At 34.8% G+C, this 18,389-nt stretch overlaps 1 protein-coding gene across 1 annotated transcript in view; it reads right to left on the reverse strand.

Annotated features, from left to right (window-relative positions):
- Window positions 1-1,184: 1,184 nt before the first annotated feature.
- Window positions 1,185-18,389, reverse strand: part of LOC138333253 (thrombospondin type-1 domain-containing protein 4-like) — a 47,720-nt gene continuing 30,515 nt past the window's right edge. The window contains exons 3-16 of the mRNA XM_069281515.1: window positions 13,292-13,407; window positions 12,806-12,848; window positions 12,171-12,273; window positions 10,653-10,783; window positions 10,016-10,220; window positions 9,493-9,665; window positions 8,456-9,191; window positions 7,943-8,069; window positions 7,338-7,551; window positions 6,641-6,844; window positions 5,914-6,087; window positions 5,395-5,577; window positions 4,898-5,057; window positions 1,185-4,473 (exon numbers count right to left, since the gene is read on the reverse strand). Of these exons, the coding sequence (XP_069137616.1) occupies window positions 4,361-4,473; window positions 4,898-5,057; window positions 5,395-5,577; window positions 5,914-6,087; window positions 6,641-6,844; window positions 7,338-7,551; window positions 7,943-8,069; window positions 8,456-9,191; window positions 9,493-9,665; window positions 10,016-10,220; window positions 10,653-10,783; window positions 12,171-12,273; window positions 12,806-12,848; window positions 13,292-13,407 (2,682 nt within the window). The 3' untranslated portion in view covers window positions 1,185-4,360. The remainder of the gene's footprint in view (window positions 4,474-4,897; window positions 5,058-5,394; window positions 5,578-5,913; window positions 6,088-6,640; window positions 6,845-7,337; window positions 7,552-7,942; window positions 8,070-8,455; window positions 9,192-9,492; window positions 9,666-10,015; window positions 10,221-10,652; window positions 10,784-12,170; window positions 12,274-12,805; window positions 12,849-13,291; window positions 13,408-18,389) is intronic.

Below are 18,389 nucleotides of genomic sequence, written 5' to 3' on the forward strand. Positions count from 1 at the left end.
CAATATACTTGATTTTGAGATATTATGAATTAAAGATGCATGTAGCAATTTACGTAAACTGTGATTTTACCGGAATTTCACTGTTACAGCTGTAAATGTTACCCCTACCTCCTTAATTCTTAGGATGGAAATACCTCGTTTATCACAATTTTGACAGATTCTACGTTTCACAGAGAAAGATCTGATGACTAATTTTTTTTTCTAAAATTTTGCAGTTCAAAAGAAAATAAGTTGCTGTTTCAAAATAATCACAAAAGTAGGGGTTCAGTGTGATTATTTTTTGTCCTGTTACAAAAATTGTTAATTTTCAGCATTTCTTGTTCAAATTTCAAATCACTTAATGGTTATCATTTTCATCTCAGTAAACCTAAAAAAGACGTACCGCAAAAATTTATTTGATATTATATAAATACTACCTGCATTAGAGGATGACAGTGCCTAGTGGTACCCCAAGGATATCACTGTGACCCGAGGCCAAGCCGAGGGGTGACACTTAGCACTGTCACCCTCTAATGCAGGTACATGTAGTATTTATGTTATTATACCAAAAGTCTAGAAACAAAACTAGTTTTCAAGTATTTGCAATCTTTTGAAGCATTTTAAATTATTTAAGCACAAGTCGAACACTCACCGTCGGTCGTAAAATAGTATATCAGCTTCTACTCAGTAGCGCTTATTATCATTGCATTATAAAAAGAATACTCGCAATAAACATTCGGTGAAATATTATTGTTGTCTTGTCTCCTGCGTTTGTTAAAATCTTAACGTTTTCGTGAATCTCAATGAATTTTGGTTTCGTCCCGTCGTCTGTTTACAACGGTCGTTTTTTAAAATTAGTGTATAAAGCGTTCAACTGCATGTAGCATTAGACATTATTTTTTGACATATTTTCTATGTGGCTACAAATTAAGACAATTAGTTTTTGAAGAAAAAAACCTCTTTGATTAATATTGAAACGAGACTGAAATTTCACCAGAAGTAATAGTTATATATAGATTGTTTAATTGTTGATCAGTTTATTTATTATCTGTACATTCTGATCAATGTGAGTTGCATTCTATAATGTACGTTTCGATAAGTATTCCCATTTAGTTTCGCTTGATACTTCTACACGTATCTCCATTTGGATTCACAAACATGTAATATATTTGAAAACGAAACAAATATAACAATATTTACATGTATAATAGTTTAAAATATTTATTTGAGTATTTTAAATGCTTATTATCATCAAATACACATAACGTTGAGGGACTTACAATTTAAGCATAGTATCGCTTTAAAGCATAGGTAACATAAGTATAAACGAAAAGTTATTATCTAACAGAAATAGAACATATTGTCATCAAATGTAAACAATGTATCGAACTGCAGACATTTTTGAAATCCCCCCCTCATTTCTGAAACTTAAAACATACAATATCGACGAAAATTTCTAATATGTTTTAACAAAAGACCTTATTACTACAAACCAACTTATTTTCGAGTTTTGATGCCTGACAACAATTCAAGCCGATTTGATTTGCTTATACCTGACATATACATAGTATGTATTTAATTTTGCGATAATTTCTTTTTGGAATTTATTCCGTTAAAACAAGATGTTTAAAGCATCGTATTTTTGATAATTGTATTTGTATCAAGGACATTTAGGTTACATCATCCAAAAATATCCAAACGTGTATGGAAGTTCAATGGTATAAACAGGTTAGCAACTATGATTCAAACGAGATTCAATGTTTCCCAAAATCCGATCTAAGAAAAGTCCAGGAAGAGGTTTCATGTCTTGAGTAAAATATATCGTATGACATTAGCATAATTAATACTAGTGTTTTTTAATCTATTGTCTGTTTGAAAGAAAAAAAATATTTGCACATTTTGCAAATAGCTTCTCTATATAGTATGATACGTATTCACACTTTTACAATAATACAGCATGTCACCTCCGCAGGCATACGTACATTCACAATACAACAAAGAAAATGTACGTTAAAAACAAACGCTAGTATTAATGTACATGTACAGCTATAATGGTCCAACTATGGACGATGAAACTCGTTTTTCAATATCCTCATCAAAACTAGTACAACATCTATCTTTGTTACTATTTGACTTGTTTTTTTGTCTGAGATTCTTTACTTACGGAAACATAAGTCACTAAAGAAAATTAACCTTTGCATTCGAAATAGAAATTATCTTCTTTACATACATTAAATGAGAATACAAACAAAGCAAACGATGGGCTATATATTTATCTTAATAATGTACAAGTCCTCGATTTACTTTACAAATAACCCTGTTCAATCCGAACTTTGTTGGCAGATGAGATTGCCTGCGACTCAGCAGTAAACAAATGCATACACACGTTACATGTTTTGTTATACGAACGTTATTTATTTATACAAACAAAACGAACAAGCGTACACGCTACCTCAGTTCAATTACATGTATACACAGGTGCGGGAGTTTGTGAAAAATATGATATATAAACATATGCTGGATATAAGGGAATGTACCATATAGCCGGTTATCTCGCGCTTCCGCGGGACATTGCTAATTGCTACATCGTGAAAATTCGATATGCGAAATATTGAAAATGAGTAAAGCATATTTACTCTGAAGGCAAAAGCCTAATCACCCCCCCCCCAAAAAAAAAAAAAAAAAACTAAAAAAAAAAACTGCTTAAATTAAATTGTTACCCACCAAAATAACCGGCTATACGGAAATTGAAATGAAGCCTCATATGCATTTATATATAAATATACAATAATGAAAATAATAATTCACAATAATGTTACATAAGAATCATATTTTGGGTCATTGGCATAACCACATATATGATGATAAATGTTATAACTACGTAATCGCCCATAGATTGAACTTTCTGAGTCGCCAATATTGATATATACATTGCTCATTACCCCGAGTCTTTTAAACGTTTGTCTCATCATAAACAGTTTTGGGACGTTTCCATTGTCTTAACAAATCAATTGTTTAGTTGTTTCAGAATTGTTTAGTAAAACACATAATCAAAACTAAATGTAACGAAAATAAAATGAAATACAACAATGTTCTGCGAAATATTCAATAACTGTATGCCTAAGAATTGTCATTTTGAACTTTATTCTTAATACATGACGATAACCACTTTATATTGCATGCATTGCTTCAATGATAACATGCAGATCATATGTACCATACATTTGTACATGTACGTAGGTACTCAAATGTTCAGTAAATCATTCTAATACAGTATATCTGTCCATCCCATTTAAACCGAATCAACATAGATCCCCACCTTAATCATTCCCTCAATACTCTTAAAGGTACGAGCGATATCATTGTTATACATCCAGTCTGACTCCGATTCCTCAAAATAAACTCAGATCAAAATGGATATACGTCAAACGTTTTCCCTTAAGTGACATAAGAAGGCGATTAGAATACTGGGTAAGCCTTTGTTTCATGGTTTTGAAAAAATGTGCTCAAGTTGATTGCTCACATATTGAAAGATATAATCGCTATGCTTTCAGCATTTTGTCCTGGGTTACAACATCTTGCCTGCAAACACATTTTGGGTAAGTGGCGAATTCAAGCATTTTGATAACAATGCGCAAAGTTATTTAAAAACTCATATTTACATTAATACAAAGTCGCTATGAACGTTCATTTACACTGCCTTAAGATACATAGCATTGGCAGTGGAAACGAAAAAACACCATTCCATTCACATATTAACTATACACATAAACAAATGCCTTCCTTTTTCATTTTTCACAACCAATTCATCAGTATTTAAACTCTTTCCGTGCACGAATTTTAGCTAATATATTCCTCAAAGAAAGTACTCTTGCGGGCATATAATACTGTTCAGTCTCTGATTCTTTCTACCTTTTTCAACTCGGTAATTCGGAGAATATATTTATGCTCCAAATGATAATTGTCAATATATTATCATATGACATTTAAAAGTTGTTTCTATGGTTTGCATAGTTTAGGTCGCCAGTTCGACACAGATCCATATAGGCCTATACCATCTAAGTCACATTAGCGTCATACAATCGTATTGTGCACTTTCTCAAAATGTTACGAATAAATGTACTATACGTCACAAGCTGTATATGTACGCTGGTACAAGTATAACAATATCAATGTAGACACAATGATAAATCACAACTGTTGAGGTACAATGTGGACATTCGGTGTCAAATGTGAACTCTCCTATCACACCCGAAGAAAGATTCATCACGGAGAATTCCAAAATATCACTTCATCATAAGATTGATAATCCATTGTTGAAAACTTTCGTTGTGTTCATCATCCCACTTTTCGTGACGTCATACATAACAGGTTAGACTCATCACACAAATCCAGATTCCAGACATGATTTACAACATAGGTCTTTGTAGTATCCGTATCTACAGAGCGTCGTCTTGAGAACCATGACACAATGTGTGTATTTGTCTCTACATTCTGTTAAAACAAGACATATATACATTATTGCAAAAAGCAAGTAACGTGATCAGAACTAAGCAAATGATAGTAAAACATCCAATATCATCAATGGAAATTTGAATCATATATATTAACACATGTATATAGTTTGGCTTAGTTGGTAAAATCAATTATATTTGCACACCGTAATATGTATAGGTTTGAAACACTTAAAGGAAGTATTGCAGGTGTAAAAATAGATAAATGTACTTAATGAGTTTCCTCACCTACAAAAGAAAATACTAATATATGCCTTAAGTCTTCAATAGCAGATACCGAGTCATTTTAGCTGGCAATGTATCCCAGAGTTCTTTGTGATCCTCTCGTTTCATGTTTATAGGGACCGCAATGAACCCGGAGAGGTTGTTATGCTGCTTTGTTGTTGATATTGACGTGTGCGTACCTTGGTCCGGTGGCGGAGGGGCTGTATTACACGGATTTGCATTGCACGACTCCGTCGTTTCTGGTTGTGTCGCCGGATCACAACCACCAACAGGCCGGTAGTTTCCTTCAAGGCATCGTACCTCCCGTGAACGAACACCACTTCCACAAGTCACAGAGCACTAGATTAGAAGAAAACCACGTTATAAAATGTCAACAAGTTTGTTTTTTTCATAGGACTACAGATCCACAATCAAGCAGAAAGCTGATGTATCGCCATGCGGCGCCTTTAAGTTACTCGAATTTGGAATGTAATATTATAAAAAGGTATTTGACGCCCACGTACATATATCATATTTACAATTTTGTCGTCGATGATGAAACACGTGTATTTAGCTAAACATGATACTATTTGAATATCAAACTAGATCCAGTACATATTTATTCAATGAAAACAATTATGTATTGTATTTTAGTACTTAAAAATCACAAGCCTCATATATTAAACGATTTGCGTACCTGTCCCCACTCTGACATAAACCAGTCTGGCCTACAACCAGTCAGCTGACAGGAAGTAGTAGTCTCGGGCTTACTGTCCTGCTCACAATAATAGTCGGAAATAACACTCGCCACCCCATTGGTGTCTTTGCGCACACATACTACAGACCTTGTTTGACTTCCAGTTCCACATGTAACGTTACACTGGAATAAAAATATCGAGAACAACATCGTCATTGCAATATCTACTAATAATAATTTTGTCAGTTGTCAGTCAAGTAGCACGCCGCTCTGTTTTTGCATATACTACACGACATTTTCTCCGTGCTACATACCGCCAGGTGATCGGTTTTCTATAAATGTATAAAAATTTAAATATGGATTACAGACATGGAACATTTACATATTGTCACTGCATAATACGTCTTTTGAACTTTTTTAAAACTATTTGAAAAATCTTTTTTCTCTGTGTTAGATATCATTAGCTTCCATTACAACCAGCAATAGAAGCTTTTTGATTACCATATTCAACAGCCGTACCTTGTCCCATGGTCCAGTGAACCAGTATGCCCCACACTGTCCTCGTTTTGAACATGGTTTAGATATTGATGGTTTCATGGACACAGAGCAATGTTGGTCGGATGTGACATAACCATCGAGCCTCAGACAAGCGATTTTCCTGGTCTGTGCGCCTTCCCCACAATCAACTGGGCACTATAGACGGATAAAACCAGGACAGATTAGTGTTCAGTTTGTTGACTGTATATGGGATAAAGACGAATATAAAAGAGTGCAGGATTTGTATAAATTTAATCACTGCCTCCGTGAGAAATCAATCTCGAGACCTCTGAATTTCAAGTCAGTCGCTCAACCGATCGAACTAAAGAGGTTCTTTCTAGCCGAGCGGTATAGTGCGGCCAGTATTACAAGGGATATATAAAAAGAAGTGAAATTATACGTTAAAAGATATTTTGCAACATGTAACTGTATTTCATTTTAGCAAAATGCATTGACATTTACTATTATGAAGTGTATTGAATTATTTGGCAAAACCGTTAAAAATAATTTCACATAATGTTTGAATGACATTTGGACGATCATGAGATAGAAAAAATCAAAAAAATGTTTGAATTGAACTGGAAATCTGTTGCAAGCCAGATTTCATGAACCAAATATCATATGGCTTACACGGTTGATTTTCTAAATTTCCACCAGAAATGCTAGCAGAGAGTTTAAGCAATATGACAAAATCACGAGAAACGCTTACCTCGGAGGCCCATTGTGTGAAATACCAGTTAGTGGAAGAACTGTCACCAACCGCCTGGTCCGTGACACATACTGGCTGGTTACAATATTCTGAGGACGTTGGGCGAGAACTATAATCACAGGAAGTCTCAATCACCGTCCGGCCGCTCCTGTTCATACAACTAACAGTCCTGGTACGTACACCTGCCCCACATGTGACAGAGCACTATGAAAAACAATGTATTTGAATATACACGTTTTGCTGGACCATATGCCCATATAAGGATATCAATCATCTGTTTCTGAAGTATACTTTTTTTATTGTAATTAATTAGTTTTACATCTGAAAGATGCCCAATCGCCGAGAGAGCATAAACGATACTCATCACTTGAACAATAAATGGTGTTTAATCCTGTATGTAGATATCGCCAATTAACAAAAAACATTAATACAAAATAACTTATTTTACTTTTGGTGAATGGGCGATCAGTACTTCATTCCATATAGGACATAGTGCCATGGATTTTTTTCGGGAAACAATTAATTGTTTTAATTAGAAGCTTAAACCTATACCAATTCTTCTGCTCCTATTATTGATAGAGAAAAAATACCATTTTCAGCAGTGGAGCATCTTGAAATAATGCTACAGATATAGCATGTTTTGATAAATTAAATCGCGTTTTGACCAAGTTTAAAATGGGCGATACGAATCGCTTACCCTTGACCACTGTCCAGCGTCCCATCGATAACATTCCGTCTGCCTACAACTTTGTACAGAGTCCGGTTTTGCGAAGTAAGCACAGTTCTCCTGCCTAACCTCATACGCGTTGTTCTGGTCAATATACTTGACACATCGGACGTGACGTCGTTGATTGCCTGATCCGCACGTGACGCTACATGGTGACCAATCAGACGTCTCCCATCTTGCTGGACTTATATAAAGTGAAAAGCATATTTTTCATTAAACATATTAGCCTAAACTTTTGTTAAACTTTTTTCAAATAAAAAAGGTTCCAATGCTATTTTCTTATTCGGTTAACAAAATATGTATAGACCTCTATATCCCTAAATTTAATGCTTCTTTGGGCCTGACATTGGCTTGTTGAAATATATACAGCTGTATAAGTAACCTTTATCATAATTATCCAGACGGGTGTTTAATTGGGCTTAATGAGTAACCTAATTGGTTTATTTCTTTTTGACTCACACCTTGTAGTTATAAAGCAAGAAAAACACGCACAGCGTACTCCATAACATGTTTCAGTTAAACAAAAATTCGTTTACCATTTTGACTTTAGGAATAAGTAAGTAACATGTACTTACATATCGTTTGGACAAGAAGCTACATTGCATGGAATGGGATCCCGGCTTGGAAAAGGAATATTTCTACATTTCGACCTTCGGACATACGAACCAAAGGCGGCACATCTGATATCTGGCCTTTTGTAGCCTAGAGTAAAATAAAAAAAAATGTACATGTATCTCCTGGACATGCAGCCTTTCAAATGAGAACGTTTCTAACGACTTGTATTAATCATATGGTCTTTTTGTGTCCCATATATAACAAAGAACATATGCAAAAAACACATAATACATTGTAGATACACCTGTGTCTAGAGACATGTTGATTGCACTGCCCTACGCTTAGCATGTGATAAGCGTAATGTAGTGATTAGCCATTTGTCTCAAATCATTTATGAACTTTAGGCATTGCAGTACAATTTAGATAAATATACCTTTCCTTTTCTTAAATAAATCAATGCCGTTTACATCATTTTTATCTAGATAAAACGATATCCTGAAAATTAGTATATATAGTAGCTGACGTTTGTTTACCTGTGCCGCACGATCTACTGCATTCCGTGTACCCCGCAAACTTCCAATGGTACCGTCTAGACACTGCTTCACCCGACCCCGACACGTACACCGACTCTTCAGGATTGATGACAATGACGTTATCGTTTGTTCCACCAACCGTATCGGCCAATGGCGCATTCACAAATTCACCATCCCCGCTGGTGTAAGCATTGTTTTGCGGGCCGCTATCTTCTCCATTATTTTGATATCCGTTATTTTGATGTCCATTATTTTGGTGACCATTATTCTGGTGTCCATTATTCTGATGTCCATTATTTTGCCGCTCTCTCATTGTATCCATGAAATCAAAACTTTGAGTATAACCCGGAGTCCGTGTCTCATCATTTGACCCTGACACAACGGTTTCTGTGTCGGAACTGATTTCCCGGTTTCCGATTCCCCGGTTCCCGATTCCCGTTACTATTGTCGGTGCAAGTTCCGCTTCCGATTTGATATATGTGTCTTGCACAATTGTGACACCGTCTATTTTCACATCCGTTTCGTTTGTTCCGAAGTCACTTGCATTAAAATCTGTCTTTGAAGTCACACTGACCAGCGTATCCTTTTCAGAATTGTCGGACTGTTCAAACAGATCGGTGAAGGTCGGACTAATGTCCTGTAGAGCGTAAGAGTTCAAGGTCGGGACAGGATCAGTCTGAATAACCGGCTGGGCGTACCTATACATTATTCCGCTATTCTGTCCAAATGCCAAAACCTAAAACAATATAAAAAACCAACATTTTAATAAAAAGCCGCCTATGAATTTGATATTGTTAAGTCTTTAATGAAGACAAAATTTGTTAGGATAAATACTTGAATTCCAGTCAAATAAACTTTTTTTCAACTCTTTTCAAGCCTTTTCAGACGAACGGACCTTTGAACCCTTCGGCCTTTGAATCAACAGACATGTTGAGAATTATAGTATTACGACGTTATGGCCTTCTGAATAGAGGACATTTGGAATATAAGACCGTCACGGAAATGTTACTAGATGAAAAAGAAAACAATATTATTACCATTATGTCTACGTCCTGTGTCGTGGGTCCGTCTGAGAGGACGCATTCCCCTGGGCATTTGCGCGTGGCCCTCCTGTGGTAATGGAATGTTGTACCGGCCCCTGAAATCGGCCCCTGACGAGACAGGCGTCGATTACCGTTCATAAAGTATGGACCGTCTTTGATCTTCAGGGCTATAAATATTCATGATAAATGCAGGTTCTAATTATTGTATTTCTAATATGCATTTTGGATAAGAAACATTGTAAAAAGAAAATCTGAAGGGAGGTAGGATTAAGCGTGATCGACAATTATAATGATTTTCAAATTACTTGAAATATCCCGGCGCTTTTTGAAAGCAGAATATGGATAGTTTAAAAATATCAATAAACAAAGAAAAATGGAAACTATTATAGAGGTGTTGGTTTTCTCTTTCTTTGTCTTTTTTAATCACAGATGTACTCCTCATCGTAAGAACATGCTTTTGAACATTGTAAGAACCACAATCTAACGAAGTGGAAAAAAAACCTGTTATGAAACTCACCTATGTAATTTCTGCTTCTTGCTAATTGTGTTATGTTAATGAAGGTAGCTCCGCTTGGGACGGTGTGTATAAAGCTGTACCCATAATTCAACACTGGTTCATCCTTGACCCCGACCATGATATTGCACGTGCTTCCGTCGCCACCACATACACCACATCGATCTTTTGTCGTGTGGGACCCTACTATCCCATCACATCCAAAATGCTGCAAAAGTGATTGAAACTATTTGTTTTCTGGATATTTTCTTGTACTATTCCGATTTTCGCGAATCAATTACAATCAGGAAATCGGAACTCCTCAAATGTATACTATAACCCCCGATGTTATAGATGTAAGAGCACATTTTCTTCGTCGTTAACCTAATTTCGCTCTAAGTGCGCATTAGAAAAACAATAGTTATCGAAATGTTGAACTTCTATAGTCGTATTAAGAAAATAAATGTAACATTTTCTCATTCGCGACAGACAACATACATGATTGATTAACTGACGCTTTTCAGATGATGGTGTTCCGATAGCAATATGCTGTTATGAAAATAATCCCTTAGTTTCAAAATAGCTGCATCCAAGGTCAGTGTACGACAGTTACATGCGAGGAGTCGCGATTGACAATCAATGATTATTCTGAATAACCTACCCTACACACTCCCTGTACACAAACCGATGACCCATCCTTCTTACATGTGGTACCATTCGTTATAGGATCATCGAAATTTGTATAGAAACCGTGACCTCGCGCATGGCAGGTCAACTCGCATCTCTCGTCATCTGTAATGTTATTGACGAAACAACAAGTAAAACAAGAATATATTATTCATATTCTAAACAGTATCAAACTCAAAATGGTAACTTAGAGCTGGTTTAAATATCATTACAGAAATTCATGGAAGGAATTGGAATACAAACCAAAAGATTTTAAAATTTCCTCTCTCAATTAGATTAAAGTAGATACAACATTTAATATATATTAAGGATGTAAGGATTAAGGATGGTTTCAGTCCCATTGAAGTCTCGTTTCGACATAGATCAAAGAAGTTATGAGACTCTATCAATATCGGTAGCAAGTTGCCAGTTGCAAATTTTGTCAAAAAATTAATTTCTATTTTTAGTAGATTTTTTATACGGGGATTTTAAGAAATGGCCCATTTGGCGGCCATTTTGAAATTGTGTCTTTTTTTCGCTTTGAGTAGAGCCACAGTTTTACCATTTTTTACTGTAATTGTTTTTACTTAAATCATCACTACGTCAGGTTTTTTTAGCTGTTTCGAGCTATTTTTTTGCAGTAAATCTTTACTAGGTTCTTGGTAATTAAAATATTGAGCATCAATGTGTGAAATGATACACTTTTGTCACTTTATTTTCACATTTAATAGTTATTTGAACATATTTATTCTTTACTCTAAAATACTGAAATATAACAAATATTCAAATGGGGCAAAAAAAAAAGCACACATGCCCACCATTTTCTGCTTGATTTAGAAAGAACAACCTTTTCTCTGTCGATATGCAAAGTATCAACAAAAGTTTAATACCAGAACTTTTTCTATAAAGTGTAAATTTTGCAAAAATGGCTGAAAATGGTGCATTTTGTAGATCAAAATTAAGGGGTAGGGGTAGCATATGTTGTTATTCTGAGAAAAAATATAAGTCTTAGTAAACAAAACTGATATATTTTTAAAGAAGACTGCTGGGAAATAAATAGATACAAACATCCATACATATCAAACACCTCGTAAGGAAATTTTGGCTTTAGTCTTTTGTGTATATGGTCAAAACGGCAAATTTCCCATAAAATCCAATATTTTGTCAACTAAGTATCTTTGAGTGACAATAGCCCAAACACGAGCACACGGACATCTGTTTTTACTTCCGTTTTCTTTTATGGTATGAACTCCTGTTTCAAAAATCTATATGAGAAAAAAAGTTTAATACAAAAAAAATTGACTTCTCAGAGGAGAACATCCTTAATATATAATGGTGTACGTGAAAAATTGTATAAATTGAGTAAATAATTTGCTTTCATTGAATCAATGGAAAAAACCCAAAGATTTACTACAACCTAAATTATACCAAATTGTATTTGAGACCAACTAAAATAATTATAGGTCCATTAAAGAAAAAAAAGGATTCCTACAATCGTGTATAATATACTCACACATCATGTATGGAGCCCATCGGTAACGGCCATGACCAATATCTTCTCCGTCATGTGAGGAACAAAGCTGTGCCCTCAAGGAGGACTGGCCTGACACACACGCCTAGAACGGGAATCAAAATGGACAGGGATATGATTTTTTTAATGAAAGTACCGGTACATTAAAAAAATATCATTTGTTCTGTCAAACGCATTCATTAGTGTCCCAAACAATCTAGGAGAATAAGTGTGAATACAACACTCCAGGATGACAATACTCACGTCGGCTTCCGGAAGTCCCTTCAAAACGGACCAGACTCATTTGATAAACAATTGATGCTTCATTGGAGTAAAATCAGGAGAATAAGTGAAACAACACCTCCAGGATGACATTACCATAGTCCCTTTGTTTAAATACTACAGAGGCAGGTTTCGGTTATCTCGTTTTGTCTTTCTGAAGTGGTTGCAGCATGTTAACTTTTTTGTGTTTTGCTATTTGAAAGTTTTTTAAGTTAAACACATCAAAGAGTGGAGACATCAGAGTCAATCTAGTTGAGGTTTCATCGCATTTCTCTGTACATACACCTAGTTGTGTGTGCACAATGACAATGCTTAGCATTATGTTGTTATTCAATGTATACAAAATCATACCATACCTGAGTGTTACAAACTTTAAACTGTACAGTGTGACCATGGCAGCTGTAACAGATAGATAGCATATTAACATTATTACTCACTGGTTTTTAATACATCACCGAAAATATTCTTATTTCTGGTTACGGGGCGCCGAAAGGGACTATTGAAACTGTGTATTAAATCTAAATTATGTGTAGACAAAATTACCTTAGTTCAAAAGATATATCATCTTTCGCTTGTCATATATATCCTAAAATGACATATCTGTAGACAAAAATAAATTTAGAAAAACTAGTCTTATCATAATTTTATCTATAGAATAAATCAATTTTGTGAGCAGATTTAGTATGATGTTGTGAAATAATTTCCTAAAAAACTGAAAAGTAATACAACAAAAATAAATTTTGTAACACAGAATTGAATTTTGATTAAAAACGATAAATCCCATTTGGTGCCCCGTACTGGTGAGATAACCGTGCGTTATAATTCAACTGATCACTACTCACGGATGATTTTCACGGACACACGATCTGTCCCGGGTCATGACCCCTGTCCCACATTGTGCGTTACATCCGGACCATTCGCCCCAAGGTCCCCAGCCATGGTTGTGATGCAGGTAGTCCTGAAACAATAAAATATAACGGTTACCTCCATTTGTCCTGATAACTACTTAATTAGGAAGACAATATATATATCGAGTGTAAGATTGTGGAAACTCCGAGATGATGCGATTGAAGAAAGGAAAAAAACTGAGTGTACAAACAACAAATCATGTTTAGTGCTTGGTTTACAACGTTACTTTTCAGCTGTATATTGATAATATATTTTTTTCATTTGCTTTTTAAGACATGATTTATTTTGTATTGTTTTCTTAGTATCAATGGCGTTTTCGCTCGTAGCGTAGTCTTTATATACCGAGACTAGACATAAGAGATTGCTCAATTATGTCCGTTAAAGGTTATGCTAATATCTTTTAAGTAGATAAAATAAAACTAATAAAACACTAATATATTGGATTATTTGATGACAAAAATAATTCAATCCACATTCCCCCCACTGATCATCATAAAGGGCGTTGCTTTGGTTACTTCTCTAAGACTTTTTCCTCCTAAGTAATAAAATCTTAAATCTGAGTATCGAGCATTTGGACCCGGCTGATTCCCAGCGTGTGACATAGGCAGGGTTATCTATACTGCAATGCTGGATATAAACAAGTTACTACATTTCTCAGGTTTGATATCTGATATTGTTCACAAACCCTTCACAGAGTTATCTCGCATATAGCATATATTCATTTACTGCTCGTCAAAGTAAAATACCTACTGCCGATATCTCCCTAAACGACCAGGTTAACTTCCTATAACTCTATGTTGTCCCCAGAATTATAAGTTAAAACTTCACTCTTCTGGATGCAGTGGTATCTTTGAAAATAAAATACCTTTTCCCGGAAACTTATAAAATCGAGTTTAAGAGAAAAAATAAACAATGAATTGCATTTTAATCTTAATTATGAGAGCAGTAAGTTCACTTAGGAAAAAGAAAATAATCGCGCAAAAATGCTCAAATTGTGCGAAAGAATGCTTAATTTTCGCGTAATATCACAATTTCGCAAAATTTGCAAAATAATAAGTTTTTCTGTGTACCAAATTGAGCCCAATCGACATTTGTTTCCGCTATATTAATTCTAAACAATGCCCATTGCTAGAACTAGAAGATACACACCTTAACTTATTCTTACAAAATGTTTGGACCAAGGTAAGGGGTAAAGATTAATATACCCTTAGACTGTAATTGTTTGTCAGGGTCCTGTGTCTAGAATAAATCATCATACACATAATTCCAGTGGTCCTTATCAGAATCTAGGTCACTTATACACTTGAAAAGAAACAAGTTGCGATATCTCCACAAACGCCTAATATAATTGACAGATTACTTCTCGGCGGGATACAAACGATTTAGATCCGGAAGACTGCTTGCAAAACCACGGAGTGTCTTTGTGCTTGAATATATATTATGTCATTTTGACAGTATTCTCACAAAATCAAAATCGTATCACGAAGTCATGGACAATTTAAAAATGAAATTAAATCCCGAACATAAATGATGTCAAGATATGAATAATGCAACAAGTTGTAGGGAATGTCGATAAGCAGTGTTTTGTCTGAATGTGAACATTTCATTATATGAATACTTCCATTCGGTGTAACACAGCTGCTGTAGAATAGGTTTCCTTATGTGTTAAAAATGTTGTTGATATTTTGTATCAAATGTTATGTGAATAAAAGTTGTCAATTACTCACATGAGCTAGTTTGTTTATCAAGTAAGTATAATCATATGGTGTGATATAACATATCACTCGAAATATATTTCTATTATTTTTTTCGTCACAGATGTGAGATATTTCATTATATTTTGTTGACTACTATCATTATGGACCCCTTGGTCTCGGCAGGGTGAAATTTGTTAATTTTTTAAGAAAAGACACCCACTGCTGACAATGCATAAAAGATACTCATCGTTTGAACAATAGTTGGTGTATTCTCATTTTAATGTATGTCTAATTAACACAAAACAATTATATACATATAAAATGTAGAATGATTTCTTTTGTTTTTGGTGGATGCACAATCCGTAAAGGGCATAGCGTCACACACTTTTTCATGACGCAATTTATTATTTTCAATATGTTTATCTTAAAGGTAAAAAGAGGCTCTTAACATTTCGAAGGTGGTAATGATGTAAAGTAAGTAACTTTTTTAACTAAAGAAAAATCCATATTATCTTCCTCAAGTTTTTGATATAGAGAGTTGTCATTCATCAGCGCTGTAGCATCTTTAATAGTTTGACAGTAATGTTAATCCCACTCTTACACCAACCCCTGATATTCGGGAAGTCGGAGTGGGATGTCAAAGTTAAATGATTAAGAATTAAAATATTGAATTGGAAGTATTTATTTCTTTATATTGGACATGAATGACAACATTACATGCTTTACTATGAATGTCATTGGAGTGTTTTCAAACATTTCTTTTAATTCCCGAAATATCTAGAAATCTGATATATATTTGTACATGTAATTGTCTACCATTACGTACGAGTAATTGGAAATGTCCTTCACCTTTGGCAGACCCAGTATCTATCACATGATATGTCCACATTTTGAAATGTAGACTACCAAGTATATGACCTTGACTTACAGTAAATGCCACCGAAAGTAGGCATGTTGACATATTTTAACGTCTTTGCAAAAACCCAACAACCCAGAGACACGCTGTACCGTGTTGGACGACAGCGCTGCCATACACAATGTAAATAACACTCAGTAAGCTAAATGATGTTAATTGTTTAAAAACCATCAATGATGATGTATGATTTGAAAATATAATAGTGAAAAAATGTATCAGGTTTAATGACAACATTGTCAAGATTTACAAATCATTATATTTGCAATTATCGGCATACCGTTAAATCATTACCGCTTTCATATTGACCCCTTTCCCCTCTCCCGCCTCCCGTATGTAAGTAAACAGGTGGTGAACCTCTCATCCAAGACATAAGAATTCAAACTAGCAGCGATGCGATTAGACCGCCTTTAACGAAGATTGACGAAATGTTTGAGCTAATGTCGACAGTCGCGTAGTCTGCCAATGCCATTACAGTTGTGGCATTTGGCATAGATGTGTATATAACCCGTTAAATATATATCACATAATGCAAATCCCGTGGCTGCCAAATGAGCATTGCAGCTCCATGCACGTTTGCATGTTCGCCATGCAACACAAAATATATCATGGGAGTACATTTACTGTATACCAACAAATACAATTCTCTTGAACCGAGTTATATCTCACTCGTCCCTCATGATTTTACCCCGGGATACCGGATATATCGTGTTATCAAATATTTTATTGTATGCATGGAATAATTTGATGCATCAACCCTAGTATTATTTGATGTAGAAAAGCTTAATTACGCTAAGTGCTTACTGATAAACATCCGATTAAATGTCTTTTTATTGGATTAAATTAAAAAGATAACATCAGGTTTTCCTTTTTCCAGCTAGCTAGCATGTTTCCATATGCTACACAAATATCCAACAACTTATATCGCAGCTTTTTTACGTACATTTACATACACTCCCTCTAATATGTATACCTTTTAATTTTTTTCAATATGACTAGAATAAAATGTATCTATCAGTTTCATTGTTAGTTAGTACATTTTTGTTACATAAATTTTAACAATTATATGAGTGAATATTTAACTATAATCTGTTAAACTGGTAGCTCTTGGAATAACTGAAATAACTCATACATGTTGTTTTTTTAATTACTTTTTAAGAGAATGAAACATGTTTATTCACAGACAAAAGAAGTTCCAGTAGTATTCGGAGATACCGGTATTCCAAGGAGTTATTTTTCTATCCAAACGCTTGACCCTGACCGACTAGTGACCTTTGCTTGCATTCCAAAAATAAGCACGGCACAATTTGGCGCAAGATTAATGAAAGTATTTAACGATATTTGTTATGACCATCAGTTTTCTGTGTTACCATTCTCCAATAGAATTCGTCACTCGACAATATCCAACAAAGACACTAATGTTTGTTCCAGCGCAGCTTTATAATATCAATTTCGGAAACGGTCTCCTCGCGCTGTGTGATCAATTTGAAATGTCAACAAGCATCCACTTGAGAAAGACTGGCCACAGAAGAACTAAATTGGTCCGCAAATGTCTTAGTAATTACGATATTGTCCAGCTGTCAATTTCAAAAGCAGCTCTTCTTTCAAAATCACTTCCACTTTACATTCATTGTCAAGGTCATTACATTAATGTAAATTGGCAATCCATTTAATTATGAGATTGATCGGTTCTCATGCCAACGTTTAATAGATAGTTTTGTGAAATAAATGGATAACGTGAAAAAGAAGCTAGTCTAGTGTCAGGAATACTATATTTCTGTATAGTCAAATTATGATTTAGAGAGTTTAAAATACACTTTGTTAACAATCCATAATGCAAAACTTATATGTTTTCTTGTGTATATTACATTGTATTTTATAATTATGAAATGTTTTAATTAAGGATATACTTTGAACATGACTCTTAAATCTGTTTCCCGACAGAAAAAAAAACCAACGAATTAATCAAGCATGACGTCATAACCATGACCTGTCATTGAAGAAAAGGGAAGAAAAAGTCAATGAAATGTTTGCCGGAAGCAACTGTTCGACTTAGCAACATCAAACGCCACACTGACCCACACATGCCTTCAGTTTAATACGCAGGCGTCTGAAGTTTGACCTCGAATGGTGAGAAGTTTATTTCTCCGTCTTTATCGTGCTTTATCCCACAGCGCTTAAATATCCTTAGTCTAGTAATCAAATTCTAATAAACGGAAAACGTTTCCATTAAAAGGCAAGGATTTAATTTTATGAATGTAGTAAACATTACATTCATTGAAATAAATCTGGAGGTCATGTGTCGGTGTTATTGGGTGTTAACTGTTAAGATACATTTCCATCTCTAAGTTACACCAGTGTGAACGGTATACAGAACCAACCATACACCGCCCCGATAGCTGTGAAATAAAATACTGCAGT

The sequence above is a fragment of the Argopecten irradians genome, chromosome 10 (assembly GCF_041381155.1).
Source record: "Argopecten irradians isolate NY chromosome 10, Ai_NY, whole genome shotgun sequence".
NCBI lineage: Eukaryota > Metazoa > Mollusca > Bivalvia > Pectinida > Pectinidae > Argopecten > Argopecten irradians.